The sequence below is a fragment of the Apteryx rowi genome, unplaced genomic scaffold (assembly GCF_003343035.1).
Source record: "Apteryx rowi isolate R43461 unplaced genomic scaffold, aptRow1 scaffold_126, whole genome shotgun sequence".
NCBI lineage: Eukaryota > Metazoa > Chordata > Aves > Apterygiformes > Apterygidae > Apteryx > Apteryx rowi.
Window position 1 is genome coordinate 472,310 of NW_020447486.1, and position 27,511 is coordinate 499,820.

Below are 27,511 nucleotides of genomic sequence, written 5' to 3' on the forward strand. Positions count from 1 at the left end.
AAAACTGCAGGATATGGTTCACATTCTGTGCTAATCGTGTGGATGGTTGAAATGGACACAACCACAGTCACTGGGTTAGCACTGCATTTAAAAATGGTATCATTTAAATACATATGTATTTAAAGTATTATTTTTCTACTGTTTATTTTAATGCATGAGGTCTGCAGTTGAATTTAGACTTGAAAATGGTTGACCACATTGTAAGACTGGAGTCTTTGGGACAAAATAACTCTTTGGAGATTTAAGACAGCTTTCCACTCACAACGACGGAACCTCTTGCACATGTGTCTGAGAACAGAATATGGCCCTTGGTTATACTTTAGGAGATCTGACTTCCTTAATTAAAAAAGCAAACATACAGTCATTAAATGTTGCTTTGCAACCAAATCTGGAAACACACTGAGGTAGCTTTCTCAATTGCTATGCTGTTTGGCATTCACTTCATTTAATACTGAGCAACAGGAAATTAAAATATCTGTGAAAAAATTTCAATGACAATCTGAAGCTGAATACTCTGAATACCAAATAATTTGATGGCATTCTAGTCAGCACCACTAACAAAGGATGTATATACAGCAACTTTTTTAGCACAGCAGCACTGATAATCCATAGAATTTAATATGCCTCTTACTGGCAAATTGGCATATATACTGGAAGCAAATTTGGTCATCGAATTATGTTCAAAATCTCCAGGAAAAGCAAACATTGTATTTATATGTCTTGCACTACCAGATGTGTTATGGAAAGTTTTAAAAAACTATGTTTGAAGCCATTAAAAATAAATTTTATGAGAAGAGGCATGCATAAACAACCCTCCTTCCCTGTGTGTTCCCCCCAAAAGGAAAAAACACCTGCAGTTGAATGCAGAAAAAAAATTAAACRCTACCATTTTTAAGGACTTCAAGACAACACCACATATCACAACATGCTATTATACAAATAAAAACAGAAACTACTGCATATTTTGTATTGAAAAAAAAAGAAAAAGAAAAAACAGAAAAAAACCCAATTTCCTTAAAATATTAATACAGGTAATCATCATCCTAAAGCTAGAAATGAATGTTACATGTAAAAGGGATGAATCAATACAGTTGATTCATCTCTGCTTGTGCAAGTTGAAAGTAAAACAAACCCACACAGAGTACTTTTGAATTCCCTCCCAGACACCACAGATCTCTGCCAATGGCAAAGACTCTGATCATACCTTTTTCAGCCTCAATTGCCTCTACAGTGGCTGTACAGAAGTGAGCAGATGCATGCAAAATGAATGAGAAAGATGAAGAGTGTAATATCGCATAGCAGAAAAGGCAATGATCAATTTAATATAGTATGCTACGCCAGATTAGATTACAATAATTTTAAATTATAATTAAGGGTTTGGGGTTTTGTTTTATTAAGCTTAAGCGAAACTTCTCCTATATTTTAATTAATACAATTTATCAACTACAAGTTTATCAAGAACAACACTAATTAACTGGCACTTCATTTACTCAACTATATATTTCTAGAAGTTTTCTTTCTTTCTTTTCTTTTTTTTTTTTAAGACAGCAACATAAAATTTGAACTAATGTTAAAGTTGTGGTATGGTTTAAAAAAAAAGAACTATTTGAAACTAGTATCTCTGATAATTCAAAATGCATTCGTGAGCTTCATTAAAGTACCAATAAGGATGCTATACAAATAATGCTATCAGTGTTCTAATAAGAAGAAAATATCTTTTGTTTTATTTATATTTTGTCTCTGAAGTTAAACTAGTACTTCAATTTTTCATTGCATTTTAAGCTAAAATAGGTATCTCTGATAAACTTAACTTGTGAAATTTAAACCATAAAGGACAAATCTAGAAGTCATGTTTGCAAAGTCTCGTAAGATTAAGTGTTTAGGTGGATCGACAACAAAATCTACAGCAGGAAGAGGTCTGAGTTTAACATATCCTTGGTGTATGAATTCATGTAAGCATAAAGAAAAATCTAGCTTACTACTTGTTTCTTTGAATTAAGTAACTGTGACAAAAGCTGTAACTTCTTAGGTGTAAGATTTTTCAATTGTTTTAACTCGAAAAGTCAGCAAAGCTTTAATGTAAGGTTTTAGACTACCAAAATAATCTTTTATTAGTGCAGACTTGCTAAACAAACCATGTGCAACTAAGACTTAAACTGTAGTTAATTCCAATAATAACAACAGCTTTTTACCTCCCCTACTGTCTGTCATGCCTCTAATCCCATAATTTATTATCAGAAGATATTATACATAGTATTAAACCTGTTTGATTCTTGATATATATTGTAAACAACAGAAAGCATAAAGGAATATTAAAGTGAATGATGGGGAAAGCAATTATATAAGAAACCTCAGATTAGATCAGAATAGAATTCTTCAAAGCAAACTAAGTTTATTACTTCTCATTTCCTTTCAAACACAAAACACAACCTGTTACACATAACTTTTTTTTTAGACTATCTGAGCAGAAATGAAAGATAACTACATTAATTTGTAGTAAAAATATTGTGAAATACATATGCATAATGCAGTATTTTAACTTTTACAAACTGCATAGTCCAAGTTACCAAAAAAACCCTTTCCTGCACCTAAATCTAAAGAGACAAGGGCAAGCCCAGAATTGAAGCAAAAAGCCACTTGAATGAATGAAGACACTAAGGGAAAAAGACTTTCTCAAATTGTAAAAATAAATTAGTTTTAGATCTATTTTAAAAGGCCAAATATATACTTCCATACTGTAAGTTATCATAATCTATTTGCCATATAAATTCAAAACTACATTAAAAACATCCCTTTCCGCCATTTCCTGTTACCTGTGGGGTCTTTGTTTTCAATCTTTTCCTGAAAAGATCACGAATACTGATTTACCTCTGTAAGTTATGTAGCCTTGTCATAAACACAAATTTCAGAATTTACACCTAATTCATTCTACTTGCACTACTATYGTTCTAGAAAGATCTTGCAATATACACAGCAATTAAGAAAAAGAAAAATTTCAACTTGAAATAAAAGAACAAACTGACTGGAAAATACAAGCATTAAAAAAACCACTGTAAAGTGTTTTTGGAAAACAATATTGTTGGGTTTTTTGCAGGTACTTCTTAATTAAAACTCTATCCCTTGTAAACCCTGATAAAGCTAGAATAAACACTGCATTGTTTTAATAGAAYGGAGATTCCTGAAGTCTTTGCTCAGAAAATTCTCACCTTCACAGCAAATTTTAAATACGAATGTTCCAAGGAAATCGCTCCATGGCTTTGCCCTCCTCAAGCAGAGCCCGCACTCCCCCTTTAATTAAAGGCCAGATCTGATGTAAAATCCTAGCCAACATAAAAAATAAAACCCCCCAAACTATCTTACCACCCCTCTGACTAATAGCAAGGGCAGCAATTAAAGTCTCCAATAGAAAGTATTGGCTAGTCCAACTGACTTCCATGGAAGTACTGACAAGTTTAAATTTAGGTTTGCATTTAGTATGTTGCTGAATCAGGATTTAGGCTTGCTAAACAAATGTTGATCGTTTAATTCCATGGAATAAGTCACCAGGAATAAGTCACTAGGAAATTATTCTTTAAAGAACAGTACTTAGTATGGTCTTCAATATTTTAGCTATTTTTATGCAAGCAACATATTAATGAAAGCCATAAATCCACATTAAAAAAAAAAACAGAAACATACARAGGCCATGATTGCCCCAAGTCTAGTTTTATCCTAGTACACTAAAGCTATGTAGAAATAACCTTTGATTCCTTTTTCAGAAGTACATCTACATATTTCTTGAATAACTCATATACTGACTTGTTCCATAGGATGATGTAGTTTGGCATTATTTAAAAAAAWTTTTTTTAAATCTATTTGTCTTTGTTTAAGCCTTTCACTAGAGTTAGAATTTCTATTTTACTCTCGGACACCTGTTTTGCTGTAAGAATCTGTTCAATCATTTTCCATAAAGTAGTTGTGTCTGACTGACTAATGCTTTTGGTACCCTGCTCTAAATCATGTCCATGCCAACAAGGCATCAGTGGGGCTTCCCTGAGAACGGCCAGTAGCTCGCGACGGGTATGCGGCGTGCCTGGACAAATTCTTGAAAGGGCAGTGGCACCCGCTAAGAGCTAGCGCAGAATAGGTTACTGACACTGAGAATTAGTTGTATTCATTTAGTGATATCTCTGAATAAAATCCCTTGAGATTTTTCCTGTCCAAAAATGTGAAACTGGGTCCAAATTACACTTCCTAAATTTGAAGTCAAAGCAACTGTTAGTCACCATTATACACGTAAGAAAGTGTAATTTTGCATTTATGCCTACATATATATTTGCACTGATAAATTTCCAGCCCAGCTCTCTAGCAAAATGTAGATATACTCTCCATTTCTTATAGCTTTCACAGTACAAATAAATCATTTCCCAATACAGCATTGAGAAACAAACACATCTAATACTTGGAAAAAGCATGACATATTTGTGAATTTTGTGAATTTCAAGTGAATAAAACAACTGGAAAAGCAAGAATACTACATCAATCAATATTGTTATTTTATTTTCTCAAATCTAGACTAGTTTAAGTTATTGATAATATATTGATCAACATACTACAATATACTTGAAAAAATAATTAAATATTTGTAATAAGAAAACCCTACTATAATATCGGTGACCCTATTTTTACCAAGAACATGAATTCACTGATATTGTGGTGGTTTAGAAAAGTATCAATTAGTGAAGTTTTACTTTATTTTTGTTTTATTTCTACCTTTGCAATTGAGCATAATCATTGGAAAAGTTTACTTTTTTGAAGACAGAGACAGTAAAATTTTTATCAATAAGAAAGAAGTTACTGTAACTTAAGGAGAACTAACATTTGCACAAATTATTTTGAACAATTAACATGGCTAAAACAGATGAGGTATATTAATGTAATGCATCAAGGAATATTGCCATCAAAAATTCTAGTGAAGAAAAAAAACACCCACAAAAATCCAAAAAGCATTTTCCATATTTTCTAAATGTCCCACATCTTCAATAATGGTAGAATGTTGTATATCTTATGTTAAAAAAAATTTTCTAGTCAGTTTGATCCTCTCTAATATTTGTAATGAAACATGGATAAAAATCCGTTAAATAAATGAGAGGATTACAGACTCATTTTTTTTAAGCATAATAGAGTATCTTATTAAACGATGAAAATTAAAACTAGAACATATGCTTTTGGAATAGTAGGATGGATTAAGAAACATACACCATTTCTTGTTATAGACATTCACAAAACAATCACATACATACACTGGACATATAAACTTACTTGTAGACATTATATGTCCACTGAAAAATGACTTAAAATGTGACATTCATGTTTCAAAGCCATTAATGAACAGCTTTGATAGTTTAAKAGAAAATGTAGTGAAAGGTTTTTAAAAATCCTATACAGAAAATTTAAAATTTTCAAATAAACAGCCTAAATCACTAAATGAGAAAAGCAGCTACTCTTGGAAAATAGATTGTGTAAAAAAGAGTATTCAGTTAATCAATACATCACAATCTTTCAACGGTTATAAAATTCAGTGGTCAGATTAACAGTTATACTTTCTATTAAAGCCTGAGAATGGCAAATAAAAAGTCTTGAATAACTGAGGTTTAAGAGTGCTGCACAGTGATATGAAGTCCAGTTTCCAATTGTTATAATTTAGTTATCCACCGTTGTGCACACAAACCTGGACTTCATCCTCTTAATATGTTTGGTACAAGCTCATAACATTCTCTCTAAGCCTAATTAATCATTTATGGGTCTTCTGCAAAAAAAGGATCCAATGATTCAACAAAATAAGAAAAAAAAAACTTTTACAAAATATTCAATGAGCCAGATTACAGGTATATTTTGTATACAGTTCTTTTATTTTCATGCAAAAATATATGCACACTTAATAACACCCTTTTATTTTGATTTATTTACAAGTTTTAAATTCAATCCCTTTATTCTCAACTGATTTTATAACAATTACTGAATATTTTTCAAGTACATTATTGTTCAAAATGCACAGACAATGTGCAGCAGCAAATGCAGCAAACCTCAAAAACAAGGTGCTACAACATTGCTTCTACATCAAGAGACAGACAAGTGTCTGGGATAGTGGTTTAATTTTAACACTTATACAGACATACATCTATACCTAGAGAGAGACAGACAGATCTAAGAAAGCAGCTACATCTGCAGAGGAAGGAAACAGCATGTTACAAGGACAATTCAGGGAGGTCAATTATACATAGAACATTTGACAAACAACATAGAGAACAAACTTTGGCATTAATTACCAGGGTACAAAACGCAGCACATTTTGATCTACCAATGGAGTGTAATATGGAACTCTGCAGCCTGTAGCTGTTTGTTAATGCTAACATCAAAAAGTATTTGACATTATCAATTAAAATACTAATACATATGTAATAAAACCATTTTAATGAAAGGCAGACAAGTAAGGATGCAAAATTACATTGCAAATTTGTATCTGTAATGATCAAATAACTTAAGATTCCATTATCAGATCTATGAGGTCACCCCACCTGAGGCATCTGCACCACCTGAAAAATTCTTCACTAAGGAAGCTCAAAGTCTGAAAAATGTGGCCTGACGCTACTGAACTCATTTGCTTTTAGTTTTATACCCTGGTTAAGTATCCATTTCACATTGCCTGATTAACACAAAACACTATGCTTGTATCAGCCGCTAAGACAAGAACTGAAAAGCATAAGAAATTCCCTGCATGCATTATGTGTAGTGTTAGCGAAAGAGTGAGATGTGCCCCAGTCCATCTGAGGCACAGCAAGTTGCATAACATCATTACCACTTTGCAGGGTCTGGCGTCCTCCAGCCAACACTCCACTAGGTAACATTCCAGTGGGAGTCAAACCCTTGAGTGTCAGCACGCTTTCACTCTCCTCCCTGGTATAAGAAAAACCAACAACGGCAACTTAAATACCTGTTCATGAAAAGTTTAAGTATTAAAATAAAATAAGGGGGAAAAGCCTGTTTTTGTTGTGCTTTATGCATACCAAGACTGAATGCAAATTCAAGTTTAAACTATTAAAATGGAGAAGATAATTCTATTCCATACCCATCTTTCCACAGTCTAGGACTTATAAACACAGATTAATTCTGAGGCAAATTGTGAGCAATTATTCACATGCAGGCTCATTGGCTTTGAACTTGATATTGAATGCCTCATGAGGTACTCAACATGTCTCAGTGCCATAGAAAAAAATCACAATTTGCTCCACAGTGTCTGTGCTTTGGGAAATACCAACTTTAAAAAATTATCTCTATTTGAACAGCTATGGTCTGTGGAAAATTATATGTTTTGGTGAAATGCAAGTATGGTATCTCTAGATCTAGACACGTGCAAGAAAAAGGCATTTTTTAAAAGTTAACAAAAAAAAAACAACAGTCTTCAACTTTCTGGTATGGCAAAAACTTTTGTAGAGTTCTGACCTTCTCCTTTGCAACTTTCATTTCCATCTCTCTATTTTGACATTGCCTTTCAGACACTTGTAGTTAAAGGACCGGGCAAATAACTTGTAAGTTAAAGATCAGGTTCGATAATTTATAACTTCTGAAACATGTCTCAAAGATAACTTAAAAATACTCTTTATCCAAAAATCCCAACATCGATGGGGTGCCTCGATATGCAAAACAAGATTCTGATGCACACTGGTCTGCCTGAAGAATGCTTGGCATCTAATATCCTGAAACAGAGGGGTTTTTTTCCTCATATACATAAGAGGTGTTTTAGGAATGCAGAAGTCATGTAATTACCTGAGAACAGAGAAGACTCTTGCCATCTTGCCAATTGCACGGATTTTGTTTCTGATTATTTCTTTCCGYGCTGCAGCTGTACCTACTTTCAACGGAATAAGAGAGAGTCTCAAGCTCATGAGTATTCACTAGGCCACCATTTCACAGAGCACATCAAATTCAACACAACTGTTTAAGTTCAGTACTCTTGACAGAATGCCAGTACCCAAACACTTAAGGGCCCATAAAGCTACAAAATTAAGGCTTCAGAATGCCATCAAAATAATCATCACCTCTGTGTCCACAAAACAGACACAAAAAAGTTTAGGATGTTCACAATGATTTGCTAAGGCTAGCAAACACCTAAATCGCTGTCACTACAGTGTAGTAACTATCATATTTCATTCGCCTACATTTTACCTTTGAAATTCTTCATTGACGTCTGTGTATATCAAGTTGTAGGTTTATAGCTCAATATAGAAGCCGAAAAGATATTAAAGCCACAAAAAAATAAGGTTTGGTGCTAATTCTCAGACAGTTATCCAAGAGAAAACAGTTGTTTGTTTCCTTGTTTTTACGTGAACTCCCCAAAACACACACACAACTCAAAATAAAATATCAAATACTTGCAGTGTTACCTTCCTTATTACCTAATTCTATGTTCTGTACCACTGCAGGTTTGYGTCATTTGCAGAATTTACAAATACCAAAAGATCTGTAATAAATACTGCATATTCCACCAAGCAGAGAAATACCATTTGTGACAGATAAAAGTGAAGATAAAATTCAGCAAAGAGGCTTGGGATTTGGAAGGAGAGCTACCTTTGCCTGCCTTTATACTCTAAAAAACAGAAGCTCCTTTCTCCAACATTAATTTTGGTTTTGTTCAATGTGGACAGAGAAGTAAAAGTTACCCTTCCCTGCACTGTCCTTTCCTTTGCTGACATCCCAATTCCTCCCCAAAAAGCACAGGCAGACAGGGAGACACCAAAACTAAAATCAATACAAAATTCTCATCAGTCATTGGGGAGGGAAAGTTTTAATCACACCAGGGTAAGAGGAACTCAGTCATGCTTTGAATTCAACCACAGGTGGCCAAAAGAGAGTGAACAAACTCAGACAGCTCTGTCAGGCGTCCAGATCCTCCTTATCTCAGTGTTCTTTAATGCGTGAGAAAAGCGCTCATGAAAAAGTTGCCAGACAAATGAGCAAGAACGTAGGAGAATCACAGAAGTGCACCACGGAAAGCTGCATATCCTAGAATTTGTCTACTCCCATCCAAAAAAAGGCAGAAGCTATTTTTCTTCCCTGCTCTGTAGTATTTAGCTTCCCCTTGAGAGCAGATACAGCCTAGCACACCAGGCAACACTTGGAGAACACAGCTGCAAGGATCCCAGGCCTTCTGTGGAAYGAGAGTGGGAGGACTTCCCATCCTGGACCCCAAAGCAAAGAAAACACACAAAGAAAAAAAAACATACCAGGGCAAACAAAATAACACAAAAGAAAACCGTGTAGTGGAGACAAAGAGAAAAGGGAGGAAGAGACAACCTTTGTATGAACACGATGAAAGAGGCCTGGGGTATGACAAATATCTGCCAATTCATTTAAATGAAAGAGAAAAAACCCAGAAACTATTGAGTAAGGATTTTTTTAAACAAAGGAACAACTTTAATGAACTGCACACACCAAAAAAAAMCCAAAAAACAGAAGGCCCAGGAAAAACTTCTAATAGGATAGGCCGAAAAAATCAATTGTTACTAAAAAACATTCTTTTAAAAGTTAAAGTTTAATTTGTAAAATTCTAAAGGGTTTTACTTTCTCTCTTTGAACACTACTGAAATAACATGGAGAAGATCTGGAATGAGAAGGGCGATCATTCTGAGTTTTTGAAGAGGCCAGAGTTAAATAAGGGACCACAAATCTTCCACTGCAAGTTGCACAGAGCTTCCCCCCTTACCCACACCTGCCTTTGGAGGGCTGCAGGGCTGCGGCGCTGTCGCATGCCAGCCGAGAAGCTTTCGGGCAGCGCTAGCGCCCAGATCTCAGCTCTGGAAGGTCACTACACCTTAAAAGGTTTAAGCCCTAGAAAGGGCTGGGTTAGGATATTTTTACGTGAGCTTTCACTGTCCGAGTCCTCTGGAAGCAACACAGCCAAGCCAAGCCAAGCCAAGCCAAGCCAAAAGGCCAAATGTGTATTACCTCAGGCTGCAACGCCATCCTAATGTGGCCACTAAATCTCTGGTTAGTCCAGAGAAAAGGCACAGAAAGGTGACATCTCCTTGCAGAAGAATGTCTTGATTGTGCCCTAAATTATAGGCGATACAGCAAAGAACTCTCCTATTCCCCCTTCCTAAGGCCCATGCAAGAAAGTTTGAAACGCTCACATTATTATGCTCCAAAAAATTTTCAAAACCTTCAGAAGTACCCCTATAATCTAATGTATTTCCAAGTATTAAAAATATTCTCTTGAAGTGACAAATTTATACAGACAGCAAACTTATTAATAGATAAGTAATGTCTGAAGGATTTTTCTGCATGGAAATATCTACACTGGGATTGCAGAAAAAACCAGGTGATAGACTATGAATTTAAGTTAGCAGACTTCTCTGTAAATTTTGTATCAACCCATCTACAAAATTGCACATACAATAAGGAAGTCTTTTTGACATCTCAGTTTAAGGAAACTAAAAGTACTATACAAACCAGGTTTTGGAGCATTCTATAAACACATTCCATGCACAATCTTGAAAAAATGCTCACAATAAATTTATTGAAGAGTARGACAGACAACTGAACGCTCCCTACACATGCAGGGCCAAAGATAAAGTATTAGAAATAGGTAAAAGAATGAAATTCTACAAAAAAGGAATGGAAGAAAGGAGAAAAAAAGTCATGCTCAGAAAGACAGCTGTCTTGGAATATGACTTCTGATAACAAATATAAAACCATTATAAACATCCCATTAAAATGGGCAATAAAATAAAAAACTACATATGTCTCTCCACAAGCAGGTATTTTCTGCACTAAAACTTGTACCGTTATGTTCTTTGAAGTCATATTTCAAAACATTCCTACTCTGTCTGGTCTGTACCTTTTTTATTGCCATATATGAGTCGCTCTTCAGATGGAGAGTCCAGAAAAAAAGGAAGTGAACGATGGAGAAAAAGGTSAGTGAGACAAAATAAAGATATTTAACTTGGCAGTGGTAATAAAGAATGAATGGAAAAGAAATGTGAAAAAAGAAAATGGAAAATTGCAACACTTAAAAATGCATTAATTGAATAAGAAGTGGGATTGTTGAGTATATTTTAAATTTATGATAAACAAGTGAAAGCTTGTCAACAGTTAAAAAAAAGTCCATTCACATAGAAAGATAAAGCGCAGACAGTACCTAGGTGGCATTGAGAGATATGCATCAAGCAAAGAAATTGTTAAAGGAGACAGAAGAATAAAATAATTCAAATCAGGAAACTGTGCAACTACCATACTAAAGACAGGGCATATGCAATCAACTGATGAGTGCATTTACGCTGGACAGCCTGAAGTCTATCATCTCAGAAAACCACAAAGCCCAACCCTGCAAATATTCAGTTTAATTGTTCTATGCCCAGTTCAGTACGATTACTTGCATGAAAGACAAATTAACTGTTTGCAGAATCACATTTGAGACTCTCTCTCTGATTTTTCACATTTCTAGCAACAACCTAAATGGCAGCAAAGTTCAAGTGGCTCCTAATCAATGCATTTCAATCTAAAATATACAGGTGCATAGCACAGTGTGATTCTGTTACTGAATTTTAACACAGTAATTGTCAAGCACTAAAGAATGGGGTGATGTCTCTCGGACCTTTTATATGTGATCTTTAGTACTTCCCAAAGTCTGCTGTAAACATTCCTTCCTCCTCCCCAATCACCAAACAATCCAGTAAAACTATTCTATTATTGGATAAAATGAAGCAAGTCTGAGAACCTTTCAGATGTTAAGTATTATAAAAAACACCAGAAGTCTCTGATATGCTGTTGTAATGCTACATACATCTTAATCACCATCTTAATGTTACTTCTTAATCATCACAATGCTAAAAACATCTCCTTAACAATTCACTGTACCAGTTTACAAGATAGAAAGATGTTATATTTTATTATATAAATATGTATTATAAAACATACATATAACAGTTCTCCAACTTTTATGCTTTAAACTCAAACACCAAAATTTAAACTTGTATTTCATATTTTAAGCAGTACTTCACCATAAGTACTATTTCTGACTTTTACCTATATCAACTCTACACTGAAGAAAAAACATTACGTTTTTGAAATGTAAGAGCTTATGATAAAACTATTCTAGATTACTATTGTACTATTTAGATATTTATTAATCTTGTACATGAGATGTACTTCTGSAAGTATGGTCAGTATGTTTATACTTTTAAAGCTTTGATAAACTCTGAGAATTTTTCACAAAAAGGTTTCAGCTTCAACTAKAGGTCATATATGAATATTTGCAAACAATATCATTACTGCTTCTTAATCACAAACATGAAAATACAGTTCCCGCCCCCCAAAAGTGTTGGTTATCTAAAAACAATCTGAAGATAATTTTCTTCCAATTCCAGGTAATATTACCAGTCTAAGTATCAACTACTGTACTGCAAGTATTTCAAACAAACAAACAAACAAAAAAAAAAAGGCAAAAAACCCCCAAACCTTTTGTATCTAAAAGTGACCCCTACCGTCAAATTGATCTTCTCCCTCTGTCATCAGCTCATCATCAGAGCAAATGCTCAGAACATTCACCAACATTTCTGTTACTGTGTAGGAAAGAATAAATCTTAATTAATTGCCTATCTAATTTTAAGTATTTTCATGCACACAGGATGTAACTAGTCACCTGCAACTATAGTAAATGAACTTCCCACATCATAACTGTTGTTCAGTAATCTCATCTCAAAAATATCCACTATCATAGAATTTAAAAGCTCAGAAAGATTAGCAACTAAAAATTACACCACCTAACAATCAAATCCTAGAACATCGCAGAGCTTTCTCTACTATCTTACAAGCAGTTCTTTTAGACAGGAATTATTTTCTTGTGCATTTGTATTTCTACACTAGGAAAACTAATTTCAATTCATCTTCATTTAAACTAGATCTTATACAAAACTTAAATATGAAAACATTTTGACTGTTCAAATTTAGGCATAAAGGGGGAAAGCTATTCTATTCCTGGCACTTGCAGGCACCTAGCAGAAGCACTGCAGCATAAAAATATTATGATATAAATATGGTGCAAACTACATGTCTTTTCAAACTCTCCTTAAAAATGTCAATATAGTGGGTATGTAAGCTTGTATCAAAAGGCTTATAATTTCTATCTCCAGGGATCTTCCTATTTTGTTGATCTTTCACACATATATCAGATTCTCTTAAAACAGTTGAGCATTTCCTCCCACTAAAGCATTTAGGAAACTATTCCAGAACTTCACTCAGATGGCTAAACACCTTATAATTTCCTGCCCAAACTTATTCATCACTAATTCATACAATCCCTGTGTTATTGGCTAAGTTATTCTCCTTTCTTGATAAGTATTCCCACAGCATATCCATGAAGAATGACTGCTCTGACTCGTTTTCCTTTGTTTTGCTAGACTTTTAATAAGCCATTGGTTTTAAATCTCTCACAGCAAAGCACATTCTCCATTTGCCTTAATCATACTATTGGAGCCTCACTACACCAAGCCAATTTAAACTCATTTTTCCTGAATGAAAGTGGTCCAGCATTATGCAGTGGAACCGATTCTTTGTTTTCTGAGCTAAAAATCTGTTGCTTAATGCATCCTAGAATCATGCTATGCCTTTTCAAAACCGTATGGTCTTGGTAACTCAGTGTCATACCTGTAACTAGGTGACTGGCAGGAACATTACAATTGACAACTAAAAATCAGTTGCTAGTTTGAAAGATATCTGACCTAATGAAAAGCATGACGGCATATCCTTTTTCACTCGTTCAGGTGTTCAGAGCATGGAAAAGGGCGGATTCTGTTGTAGCCCCACACAAACATGGGGCTCACAGGAGAAAGGAGAATTACGAACCTTCTGACACGCAGTAACTGGGAGCCTGTTGCTGAGGCAGAGACACCGAAGTGCAAAGTGCCGCAACACAGCAGACAACACACTGTGCACTCTCAGAAATTCTCCCCACAACTAATCCTTGCAGCTGCGGCAAGCTACCGCATTCAAATCGCTAGAACAAAGTTGACTTAAGACAGCCGTATCGAGTCACACCAAAGGTTCATCCAGCCGCAGCGCCTTGGCTCGGACAGTGCCTAACAGCTGACGGCTAGGGGTGACAAAAGCAAGTAAGCGTGGAGCAGTGTTTCTACCAAACACTTTTCCAGCTTCCAATACTTTTGTGACCTGGGAAGTCCCTGAGCATCAATGATACTGCTTTAAGAGCCCTCTAGACTTTTCTTCTGTGACATTGTCCAGTAGTTATATGAATAAAAATTGTCCCAAAAGACGATTCAACAGTTTATTCACACATGTGAAGAATCATCTCATTTTGCTTGTATGGAATTTGCTACCAAAAAGTTTAATAACCCTATTTTTGTAACAGGAAAATACACATTGAGGAGCAGAAAGGATTTTTTCTGCCTGCAGTAACAAAATCAAAATAAACAGTTTTAACAGTTGGAACAGTAAAGGGTTATCTACTGCATCACCTTTTAAAAGAGATATAAATAAAAACCTCCTTCCAACTGTCAGTTCCCTTGGTTTGCAAACCATAAAAAACTGCTGAATCGGTCAACCACACTAAAAAGTATCTTAATTATTTGCTTGTAACTGCTCACTAACTAGAACAAATCCAGAATTCTAGATTTGTTTATGTGAAATAAATGTATAATCTCAAGGGTACTTTAGAAAGAAATTTAAAGAGCTTTCCAGATCTCTTCTACAAAAAGAGCAGTTCCTGTTGTGGAGGGATTTTAAATAGACCCTTTTAGCCTCTAACCTCATTGTTTTTTTAACTGAAGACTACTTGGAGCCCTAGCGTCCTAGATTCAGAGTTATCAGCTCCAGAGGGGAAAAAAATGAGGATCTGTGCTAAATTATCTTTTACAAAAAAATATATATATATACAAATTGACCTTCAGAAAAGATAACTATCTAAAAAAGTTAAAATTTTACAGAAACATCTCAAAAAATGAGAAAAGGTTTAATAATTCCAAAAATGCAATACCTACAGTGCATGATTAACACAATATATAACATAGCATTTTGCAGAATATGAGCAGAGTTTTTAATATTAAGTTCAAATTCTGAAAATCTACTTAGGTACTGCTTCATAATGCAGATACATGTTCTCAGCGGGAATTATACTTTCTATTACCACCTAGTTTTATCTTAACAACCAAAAGCTATAGAACAGGTTGTACTTCAGCCTATCCTTTCTCAGAAATGGCATCTTCACTTGTCAAAAAACCTCCAAAAACACAGCCTAATAACTCTACCAAATCCTCTTTGTAATCAAGTGTCCAAGAAGTCTGCCTCATAAAGACACACACAGATACCCGTTTTCACAAAAACTATGTAATTAACTTCTCTTTGGTATACATAAATCCTCCCAATAACATCAAACTGGGAGAAATAGGAAAGAAATTCAATGATATACCACTATTGCCTACCTTTTTCTCCAACAAATGGCAATGACCATGTGAAAACATCCATAAAATTTGGTAGCCAGTAAGGATGAGGGGAACAATTGAACTGACGAATATTCATCACATTGTTTTCATATTTTAATACAGCAGCTACAATAAAATTCAGACATTTCAGAAAGAATGTTTAAAACTATTAAGTACCACAAATGCAAAGTCACAGGGCTTTTTTTAGTGCTATTTTGTACTATAGATGAAATATACCCAGAGATACACCATTCTCTTTTTTCATGGTATTTGCAGAACAGATTTCTAATAGAGAACTTTGGATTATATTTTATTGCAAATGTTGAGGTTTAAGGTACTGCTAAGTGTCAGTATAGTTTTGTACTATCCTAAAATAGGTCAATAACAAACGCAGATCTAAAAAGGTCATGAAAAGGTGTAATTTCAGTGACTTTAACAAAATCCTAACTCAAAACAGGAGTATAACCAGGTTCAGGTTTTATTCCTGTTATATGTCTTTCCACATTTACTTTTTTTGTAAGCCTGGATTCTGTGACTCCCTTTCATACAGAGAGGAATAAACCCACAGAAATCTAGAAGGGGAAGCACAGTAGAAAAACAGCAGCATTCTAAAGCTAAATAGATGTTGACTACATATTTCCATATTTATGCTTGCACTGCACTGGGAACACCTGATAGGTAAAACGGATCCTTAAAATCTATACCCATAGAGATGATGAAAAAGAGGAAAAAGCCAGCTAAGCTATTTTTATTTCTCCTTTACTTTACAACCAGTACAAATAACAGCAACAACTCATCTTTCACTATACACAGTTTATCACTCTACATAAGTGGCATGAGTTGAGTGGGGTTTTTTTCTTGGGAGATGGGTTGGAGGGGGAAGGAGGAAAGGGAGAGAGGAAACACAATATATTGAATTTAGGAAAGAGGCCTTGGTTTCAAAGGAACACTGTTTGAACACCTGGAGATCATTCACTCATCGCATACTTGAATGCCATGCATTTCAGCAGGCTTTATTTTTGTTTAATTATTTCTGTTCTTGAACTTCTGCTCTAATCTCTGGATAACATCCATTCACATTAAGCGCTCCCCTATAATTTTGACTTGTAAATCTTTCTCCACGCTATTAAGCAAGCTTCTCCTACGCAACTTTACACCATAGTTTTATCTTTAACAGAGAACAGGCAAAAATGAAGTCCCTCTCTCTGACACCTCCCAGCCAGCATTTCCAAAGGTGATCAGTATCTAGATCAGCGTTTGCTCTTCCCTGATTTCCTAAACACACCCATTACTGGCCCTGTAATATCACAAAACTTGGCATCTTCCCCATCTCTCATTTTCTTCCCAGTGATCACCTGTTGATGAGCGTTGTGGGTTTTTTTGTTTGTTTATTAAGTTTCTTCATCAAAAGAAGTAAGCGGTAAGCATGTACTTTCCTCTGTCCATAATTAAAGACTCTCAGATGTCATAAGGCACAAGGCAAACTACGTCCTGCAGAGACTGCTCACCAGTGCCTCCCTTCCTTACCTAGCTCACAAACTAAAGACAACCAGAGGAGTGAATTACCATCAGCACATGAAAGCCTTGTCTGACTGGAAAACACCAGGTGATACATTCAAAAATACTGAACAGCACCAATTTTCACAAAGAAACCTTTTGCCCATACTTTTGCTGCAGAGTACTTTTATAAGAGATCATGATTTATGTTATGTGTGCTTTTTAATAATGTAACTTTTATTCAGGGAATTTTTGTTCTCTAATTTCTTACCTGGCAAAAAGCTGTTGATATTATATGACTTATTTAGTAAGACATTTTTATTTTAATATCACATTTCTATTTTAGTATTATATACAGTTATTTTCTTTATAACAAGTTCTTACCTTTATTATTGTAGACATCAAGGTAATTAGGTGCTGAAAAAATTGTTATTAATGACGGGAACCCTGTAGTTTGACTTTTCCTGTACATTCTATAACTGTAAAACCAAACAGATTATTTTACATCATACAGCAAAGAACAGTTCATTTTTATTCTACATTTTGAATAATCTCTTGAAGGACACAAAGTACTTACCCTGCATCTTGTGCTTCATGTGCTCTAATGATTGACAACAAATTATTATTTTGCAAAAATTCACAAACTGCTGGATAGCTGTGAAATGGAAACAATTATGAGTAAAAGAAAGTCTCTAAAAATATGGAGCAAGGATTAGTATTAAAACACCAAATGAAACCTAGCCTACTCCTACCTATAAAAGTAGGAGCACCCTCTGACTGTATTGTGACTGAAGTGCTCTTGTGAATTTTCATTTCCAAAATCTTCTGAAGGATCTGACCACAGTAAATCACACATTGGTCCAAATGCTGGAGGCTCTTTGAATCTATCTAACTGTTTGAGAAAAAGCAACAGCACAAAGATTATTTGAACAGTAAACGAGTAAATTTTACACATTTGTTATCAACACCAGGGGTTTACAGAATAAATCCCAACCATATCAAAGAGAAGTAGGTTCTGTATTTTTTTCCTCTCCTCCTCATCAAATAAGGCAGAGGCCAAAAGAACCAAACCTGTTAAAAGCAATAAGATTTATTAGTTCTAAGAAGAAGGGAGATGAATTCCAGACTGATGGATATGTGTAATATAAGAAGATCGATTTACAGACAAGGAACAAAATGGTCCTTTTTTCATGCACATGCCTATCTACCAGTCTGGAGTCATTACCAGGAATTAGCAAAGAGAAACAATACAGAAAACAGGTTTGATAAAAGAAACTATGAACAATTAGCACTGATTAGAACAGACTAAATATACCATCCAAAAAAAAAAAATCACCCATCTCCATAATGGATTGTTTAGCAATGTAATGAAGAGATGACTAGCGTAGCTGTCCGTAGACATTTTTCATACAGGCTTTATTTCTCAGCTATGGCCCTGGTGGAATGGGCCATAAGCATTTTTAGAGATGTCTCTTTTTTTTCTTCTCCTCTCTCTTTTCTCTAGATGCTTCTTTACAGAGGTCCACTTGGAAACACTTGCTTTAGCAGCCTGTTACTTTCCTAGTAACCACAGCGAAAAGGGGCAGAGGAAGGAGGAGAGAGCATCTGATAACACAAAGGGAAAATACCCTGTTTAGGTAACATTCAATCAACCTCTGATTTCCCAGAAATGAAATTAGATATCCCAAATTCAATGTAAAGTTTATTTGATCTTTATGTAGCTGGAGTTTTTTCACAAGATGATTTTATCCAAGAAATGTAGGAACAGTTCTTTGATGGACAGTGCATTAATCTCACTTTACCTCCCATACCAAAGAAGATGACTTTGATGGTACTAGAGAACACTTAACTCTTCGTGACAGGTTCGAAGGGAGGTTTGGTGAGCACCTGGTGAATTAGAGTCTAACGGTCCATAGGAATCCATTCAAATATGGAACCAGCAGTAGTGCCAAGCTCTCTCATGCCCTGGAAAATCAGAGCTCCCGAGGCTGCCACCTGTAACATAAGTGGAGAGGTCCAGATCTTTACAAATTCCTGCCAGATAATGGCAAGGCAGGTATTAACTGAAGGTGTTGTTGGGACTTACTCCATATTATAAATCCAGTGGTTTAACATTTCCCACACTGGATGATAAACCCAGCATGGAATATTCCTTCCAGATTGAAGAAGTCAGTCCATCAACTTCTGCAAGTACCTGAATTTCTGTAGATTAAACCATCAAGTTTCTAAACCTCCAGCAATAAATTTGGGTCCAGGAACTAACTGAAGCATTTATACAAGGAAGATCCAATTGTTTGCTGATTGATGTTTCCTGCAATATAGAAGGCTGAAAGTCTAGAAAGCATTTCTAAGAAATTTTGTTGACTGATTCTTCAAGGGTTTTCCGTATGACTTTGGCCAAAGGGATAGAGGAAGATGTTATAAATCAAAATTTTTAGTTGCTGGAAGCAACACACCTCTCTCCCAAACTAGCTTCTCATAGCATTCAGAACAGTAACATAGAGAAGTAAGGAGGTCTGCTTGCAAAAAGTAATTATACTTACATACACATCAGATCAGTGTCTCCTTCACTAGATACAACATCAGACTACCAACCGGCATGTTTCTCAGACATCTCAAAATTTAAGGAAATGTCACTGCATTCTACTCAACCCAGATTGCATACATCAAATCAGAATAATAAACTTAAGAGTTTCTCTACACAATGATACCAGGAAAAGTTAACAAAGCACATGAGTTAATTCAAAATACTTGTTACTGATTAACTATTTGTGAATAGGTTGTGACTGTGGCAAAACAGAATCTCAATCCAAATTAGTTTAATTTATTTCTAAACAAGATTAAGGTAACTGAGAACAAGACAATTTTATTTTAGAACAGGAATCACTATACGTGGTGTTTATCAGATACAGGTAGCATATTTTTAATACATACCTTAAGATATTTAAATATAAATTAATTCCTATGTATTATGAAGTCAAGGCTACTAAATACAATTGCACCATTCCTCCACATGGATGCTCAGATTCAGAAGGAGCAAAGCCTTTGAGGTAGATTAAGGTATAGCAAATTAAAATTACTTTACATTTGAAGAAAAAGCACCTTCACAGAAGTTTTATATACTTGAAGTTACAGACATGTTTTTAATTAATCTGTCCTAATTTTCCTGTGTAGTATTACACAGTAAATCCCTAAAAACTGTGTGAAGGCCAGTGAAGAGTGGCAATCGTCTTATATATAGCCAAAGAAAAGGAAATTTCAGCAAACCACAGAAAGGATTCCCAACAGCTCCCCCATTAGAATGCATAAGAGTAGGAAGAGATGGATTGCCACTGACAAAAATGGAACAAGCACAGGGTACTTCTCCTTTATTAAATATACACAATTTTATCTTATTTTTTATCAGAAAATTGTATATTCCAATGCATTTTACTAATTAAACCTTAATATCACAGACAACTAAAAAAAATAATGACTGTTTGTTGTAAATCAGTAATACAATTCTCTCTCTGTCTCTCTTAACATTAAGAGTCCCTATAGTCTTATCTAGACAGTTCCTTCCTTATAAGGTATTGGGTTTAGATCACCATTCTTAGAATTTTGTTTCAGCAGAAGTCTTGGCAGTGTAAATGAGATTAACTAAGCAGCATCTCTAAGCTGATGGACATGTGTCTGAAGGAGACACACTTTACCAACACAATCATAACATTTGTGTAAATGAGCTTCAGAGGACAAAAATCAGATTATTTGAAGTTTCAGAAAATTGCAGTTTCTCAGAAATTAGAGACATATTTGCAGTAATCTTTCTGGTTAGGCTTTACTGTTACAGCTACTGTGAAAGCTGCCCTCTACTGGAAATGAGTTTATGCCAGCAAAAATAATCATTTCGTTCATGTAGATTTAAATCGCCTTCCTGAATGTCAACGATACCGACAAAAGATTTCATGATGCAGAAACTGCATCCACACAGAATTTCYTCTTTAGGCTGACCACCTATCCTGTTTAGTGCTGTGATTCCCCTCTTACACCAGATGATTATGCCTCCGCGTGTTTGCAAAGATGACCTGTCCTAAATAAGAAATTCTGCTAGTAAACCAAGGCCTGTAAAATTACACAGTTACCATGATGGTTTATAAAAGCTAGTTTCATATACCACACTTGTATGGTAAAATGGACATTTTGTATCACCTATTTAATTTGAAAACATCTTGCACTACCAGTGTATGTCAAGCTCTAATGCAGCTACTGAGCAGCTGCCAAGCCACTAAGAGTGCCTTTTCCAAAAGTTACTAGATGATTCTTTAAAAAGAAGCAAATAAACAAAAGAGGCTTAAAGATCAATTCTGATAACATTGCCTTACATTTATAAATGTGTTTTTTATCAGAAGCAATATGAAATTCGGTATTGTATATACATAAACACACAAGCTTATATTTCATCCTGAAGTAGTATTAGCCCTTAATTAAATTTACCTGACCTCCAAACCTTCCAAATTAGCTCCAAGACTAAGATTAAAAAAACCCAAAAAACAAAAGCCATAATCCTATTATCAAAGTGGTTTTCCAAAGTGTTTTTCCAAAATATGTTTGTTTCTTTTGCATTACTTTCCAAAAAACTTTGACCGTGTTTCTTCTCATCTGTAATGTGATAGGTGTTAAGGCCTTGTCACAATGGCACTGTTTATTCGATTTACCCTTCTCAGTTCTCTCTGCACAATGCATACAGATTTCTGCACAGGCTAAGATTTACTCTAGAACTGGAATGTGCCTCCATAGTTTCCTATTTAAATCATTGCACTAGTAAATATGTTCCATCTCTGTTTCTACCATTTTCTTCTCCTCTCGCATCATTCTACTCTTTAGTGTAATATTTATAAGTGAAATAAGCTGAAATTGCAGCCTCTGAAACAGTCCAAGTCAGTTCAAAAGATCTTGTAAATTCAGAAATGAGATACAGCAGGACAGCAGCCTACAAAACTGAGGAGAGGGAGAGGTAAAAAATGAGAAATGGAACTCCAGTAATGGGCAAGACGGTAAGAAAACCAGAAATACAGTAAGAGGAGATAAAAAACAAAGTGGGTCATCAATATTTGTATTCTATAAAATCAAATTAAGGATATAGTTCTTCCTTCTCTCTGACATTTAGATCTTCTTTTTTGAAATAGGCCCCCACATACCTTGTTCCATGTGTATGTAAACTTATTATTTCTTCTAGCCTCACCTAAAATCCTGAAGTTTTCTTTGAATAAGCTATTTACATTTTAAGCCGAAATCAACTATCCTTTAGCGGTTACTAATCATAACAGAAATGGTTTGGATTTCTAGACACACCTAGAAAAACACAAAGGACTCATTCACACCTCTCAGAAAAGCAACAAAGAATAGAAAAACCAGGAAAGCACTTATTCAAAATTACACTACAAGTGTACGTTTCTATAATGCTCACAGATTCAGTTTTATCTTTCAGCTTTTGAAAATCCAGAATGGGTAACAAAACCTTCTAACGATAGAGCAGCACTGCTGTTTGTACACAGTAAATAAGAGATGAGTAGTAACAGGTAAGACTCCCAGTTACAGTGATGAATCTCCTGTATTTGATCAGTCACACCTAATTAAACAATTCCCAAGAAAATAACTGAAGCGGGAATATATGCTTGTCAGTTCAGTTTCAAAAATTGTATTTCATGCCCTGTTCAAGTTTACCAAATGTTGGTATCAGCTACTGGACAGCATGCATGTTACACCCTCACTAGAAAATCTGAAACCTGATTCCAAAATTATGTGTAGAGAGTTTGTAAAATGCTTTTGATCCTTTCAGATGAGGAGCTTTTAAAATATTTCTACATACATATTGTGAAAATAAATGCAGCTATTTTAATTTTTAACTTCCACAACTAGCCAATAGGAACACAACATTTTTTTCATTTTTTAAGATTTAGAACTCTTAATTTGTATATTAAATCTTCTACAGTAGGCCCATGAAAAAGCTAGTAATTAATTCTAATAATTTTCCACTATTCACTTTAATCTAAGTTCATCACGAATATAAAATTAGCAAAGCTAATCTTACAGTGATCATAAAACTTATGCTTAATCAATTCTATGCCAAAGGCAACAAGTAGACTTCCTGCTAGAGAATACTTTTGTAGAGCCTCAACCTTTTATTTCATTCTCATCATTCATAGCCTCAGTTTCTCGCATCACAACTTACTTTAGGAAGTATAACAATGTGACTTCGAATTAACGACAGAATCATTACAAAGGACAGAACCTTGCAGACTGGAATCTAAACACACATGCTGCAGAAGATTACCCCTGTACACATTGTTAAAAACAATGAAGACCAACCTCTTTTGTGAACAAAAATTTACAATGCAAAAGAATAGCTCCTTTTCACTATATTTTTCTGGTATTACCAGTATTTTGAAAATAGTATTTCCTTCATTAGACTGTAAAAGAAATTGCAATACAGGGGAAAAAACAGTCATCTTATTCAACGGAATTAATTACACCAAGAGCACTTTACTAGAGATCTTGCTCTGATTATCTAAAAGCAGCAGAATACTCATGAAAGTTCTGTAACTAACCTCACTACTGCATGTAAAGCAATGATCTACTGTTACTCCATTGAAATACTTACTGTTGCATCTTTAACGAAGGTACCTAAATACACACAATTTTCTTCTTTCCCTAAGTGTAGAGAAATTAGCACATGGGTGACTACTGACTCACAGATGACAAATGACCCATTACAGATGCGATCACCTTCCATGAGGAAGAAATACTGGCATATTTTGGCAAAAGCTCTCAACCACACAAGTGGTAAAGATTTTAAAGCAGTTGGATCTTTACAGAAGGGGCTGCACTACTTAAGCTGTGTAAGACCCATCTGTTCAAGAAGCCTTGCATAAGGAAATTTTTTGTCTCTTCAGAAGTTGTTTCCTCAGTAGAACCAATTTGACATTATCAGTTTCTTCTAAAATTTCAGAAACGACAAAAGATATGACTAAGGGCAAACCCGGAAGCTTTGAAAACCACAAGAAAAATCACTCGTGCAGCTGGCTCAACACCAGACAGCATTCTTCCCTCCCACCCCTTCCCTCCTACAGAGGCACAACATTACTGGTGATGACCAAGGGAAGACGGAGATTCCACACAACCGAACGGCGGCTGTATTTCCAGATCTCATGAAACTGATGATTTTTTATATTCCATACTGAACAATCCAAATTTTGAAAATAAGTTCCAAGAATAAAGCCTCACTCCTGTCGCGCTCCACAAAGCTTCCCAAAACTTAAGTAATCAGTACTACTTTCTTGAAGAGCCAAGTATTGTAGTCAAGATGTCAGCTAAGTTAACTAAAATAAGTCAAAAAGGAGTGCACAAAAAAAGCAATTAAGCTTGAAGATTTTCACCTGATACAATCTTCACCTGACCAGCATCCCCTGCTTGTTAAAACCAATTTATTAAAGACAGTTAGATACACGATGTCATCACAATCTCCTTCCCTTTAAACTGCATGCTATTGGAATACTTAGTTTCCATTGTTCCATTTCTAAAACTTGTTTTCATCCATCTTACCGACGTAGTCACTCAGCACATTTACTACAGTGAGAAGCATTCCACAGCTGTTAATCAAATGCCTACCACATTTCCCATTTTAAATAACAATCTGATTTTCTATTAAGTGCTGCAACTTCGCAGCCTTTTTCAAAAAGAAAAAATTCCTTCCACATGATCAAGAGAGTAATAAACCCATTTAAGGGAAGTGCACTGCCACGTAAAAATGTGACACAAACTAAGCCACAGTCTACTACTTATTTTATAGGACTTACAGGATTACAGGATAAGAATAACTGAAATATGATGTTTGATATATCAATTGATTTTAAGACTAGAGTTAACTTTTATGAGCTCAGTCCTGACAGCCATGAGAGTTCTAGTTTTTATCTAATAAGAAATACTAAGCACTATACAGACCGAATATGAAGTTCTTTACACGTACTGTGTGTCTTAGGAAACTTGGTGGACTTTGGGATTTTTTTGTGTGTGTTTTGTAACAGTTCCAACTGTCTCAATGAAATCTCCTAATGAAAAATGCACTAGACAGTCTAAGTATTATTATAATTAAAAACTCTTAGCCTAAGTTTCAGTTCCTGAATTACACTTCCAAAAGAGACAAGATGAGAAAACAGTATACTGACAGTTTCACAAACATGACTTTGTATAGCATCATGTAAATCTTCATATTCCACTTATTTTCAAATACATAAAATACTCACTCTCCTAATGTCATCTAGTGTGTTTATTTCTGGTGAAAGTCCACCATGAACACAAAGAAACTGTTGATTTAAAAGGGCAGCAAGAGGGAGGCAATCAAAAGCTTCCATACAAGCATCATAGACTCTTTCTGAGTATTTTATTTTACCTGGAAAAAAAAATATATAAAACATTAAGAACACCACATTAGATGAAAAAAGTAATATAACAGATCTTAAATTTAAGAGACAATCTCATAAACTGAATGTTTTTAAAAAAATCTATCTATCTCTACAAATTTAAGTGAAAATATCCAAACAGCACAATAAGAAGTGCAATTCCAACACACATTCTCTTCCAAAACTATAAACTTTTTTCATTTCTTCTTCTGTTGTCTCAAATATGGAGAAACTATTTTTGTTTTTTAAAAAATCAGAGAACTATTTTGTGTTTTACAATTATACAGCATACCTTAGTAAATAAAACATTACTGAGACGTTGTGGTGTTCTCATGAGAATGAAAAGTCAAGAACTGCCTATAGATTCTACTATATCACTTTTACCTACATCAAAGTGGGTTTTACCAGGACAACTGATCCATTGATCAATGGATCTATACTTACAAATCTCCAAATGGAGGAGCAGCTTACATCAGCAAAAGAGTGATCTTATACTAGTATAGTTAAAATCACTTCCCCAAATTGAAAAATTACAGCAGCAGTAGGGTTGTCTTGCTAGCCTCACAATGCTGTCAGCAAGTTACTTCACACTCCTGATTACAGCCAAGACAGCAAAAAATTTAAAGTGCAGACCTAGCCCTTGTCTGCGCTTTATTTAAAATAACCTTCCCCTCTCCAAGATTTTAAAAATAGCATTGACACATCAAATCTTACTCCAAAACATACCTTTATTGACACCAGTCTTCCACGCACTTACACACCAACACCACACCTAACAACTGCAAACAATTCTACTGACGTCTGTGGGCTCAAAACATTTGCAAGACCTTAATTACAATTAGAGACAACCATCTCTCCAGCAAAACAAGATAGCTGAACAAAAAACAATGGGTTGGAAGTAAGCTAATTTTACATTCTTGGACAGTACTTACATTCTTGCTTAAAGGTAAAATATTCTGTTAGATGTCTGCATTCATGGTTGCCTCTCAAAAGAAATAACGTGTTTGGGTAGAGAATTTTCAGGACCCATAAGTACAGCACACACTGTTAAAAAACAAATATATCCAATAAAGTAAACAAGTTAACAAGAACTTTAAAAATTGTTATTACTGAAAAACATTGAATAGGAATGCTAACAACTTCAAATGCAAGTACAGCTTAAAATGTGCCATTTAAAAATATATTATAAAACTACTTCCCTGATTCAATATACTTATTCTGGACCCAAATTATGCAAATTATTTATTACTTTCCATAAGAACAGCTGAACAGAACGCTGGAAAAATATTTACATTTACTGAATACTCAATGGTAAAACAAACTCAACAGATTTGTACTATAGAACATCTTCATCTAGACAGATCATGTATGTGTGTACGTAAAATCAGATTTCATAATATGATTCTAAAGACTGGCATAAGAAGGAAGGCAGACATTTATTCATAGAGTTTGAAGCACAAAATTATTTACATTAAAGACAGCTACATCATTTGGAGACTGTTTTTGAACTAAAAATGGACAGAGTAAACCTTTCTTCTCCCGGAACAGGGACAGCTAGTTGTTTATTCAGTGTTCAGACATCAAATTTAAAGAACTAAAGTTTCTATGTATCATTATTATCACAGCCCTAGTAGTTAAGGGAGATGGGGGCAGAACTACAGAAGACACAAGATTTTTTCAAGTTCTGGGATGTTACCACCCAGCATCCTTGAATGCCCCAAATGTCTCACTTAAACTTTGAACCTGATTCTTATGCACATTTTTGACTGAGCCCAGAAAAAAACAAAACCCCAGAAGTTTTGCACTACATTGAAGTTACTTTCAATTTATTTTTGTTTTTTTTTAAACAATACAAGAACCCTGAAGTTCTCATTCTCCAACATTGCTTTTATTTTGCATAGAATAGTAAGCACATGAAGGAAGAAAGAAAACAAAGGAACATAAAAAAAACCCAATAAACATATGGAGAAATACATCAAAGACTTCTATTGTAAAGTTTAGCTGAATTAATTATTGAATTCTTATCTTCTTAGTAAAAATATGCAAAATACTAATCTTCATTTTTCTACAGATACCCTGTTTTTCGATGTTTCTGTAAATTTG

General features: G+C 34.8%; 1 protein-coding gene across 5 annotated transcripts in view; it reads right to left on the bottom strand.

Moving 5' to 3' along the window:
• Positions 1-27,511, bottom strand: part of PPP3CB (protein phosphatase 3 catalytic subunit beta) — a 53,329-nt gene that overhangs the window by 8,880 nt on the left and 16,938 nt on the right. For 2 of the 5 annotated variants that reach the window (XR_003251910.1, XM_026055786.1), the window contains exons 4-12: positions 26,341-26,452; positions 25,253-25,398; positions 17,723-17,862; positions 17,548-17,625; positions 17,355-17,449; positions 15,474-15,599; positions 12,522-12,599; positions 7,807-7,891; positions 6,839-6,936 (exon numbers count right to left, since the gene is read on the bottom strand). Coding sequence is in view for 4 of the 5 variants with exons in the window: in XM_026055786.1 (XP_025911571.1) it covers positions 6,839-6,936; positions 7,807-7,891; positions 12,522-12,599; positions 15,474-15,599; positions 17,355-17,449; positions 17,548-17,625; positions 17,723-17,862; positions 25,253-25,398; positions 26,341-26,452 (958 nt within the window). In the remaining variant the exon portion in view is untranslated. Of the gene's footprint in view, positions 1-1,204; positions 1,235-6,838; positions 6,937-7,806; positions 7,892-12,521; positions 12,600-15,473; positions 15,600-17,354; positions 17,450-17,547; positions 17,626-17,722; positions 17,863-25,252; positions 25,399-26,340; positions 26,453-27,511 lie in introns of all 5 variants that reach the window. The other 3 variants (XM_026055785.1, XM_026055784.1, XM_026055787.1) reach the window with 3 other exon arrangements.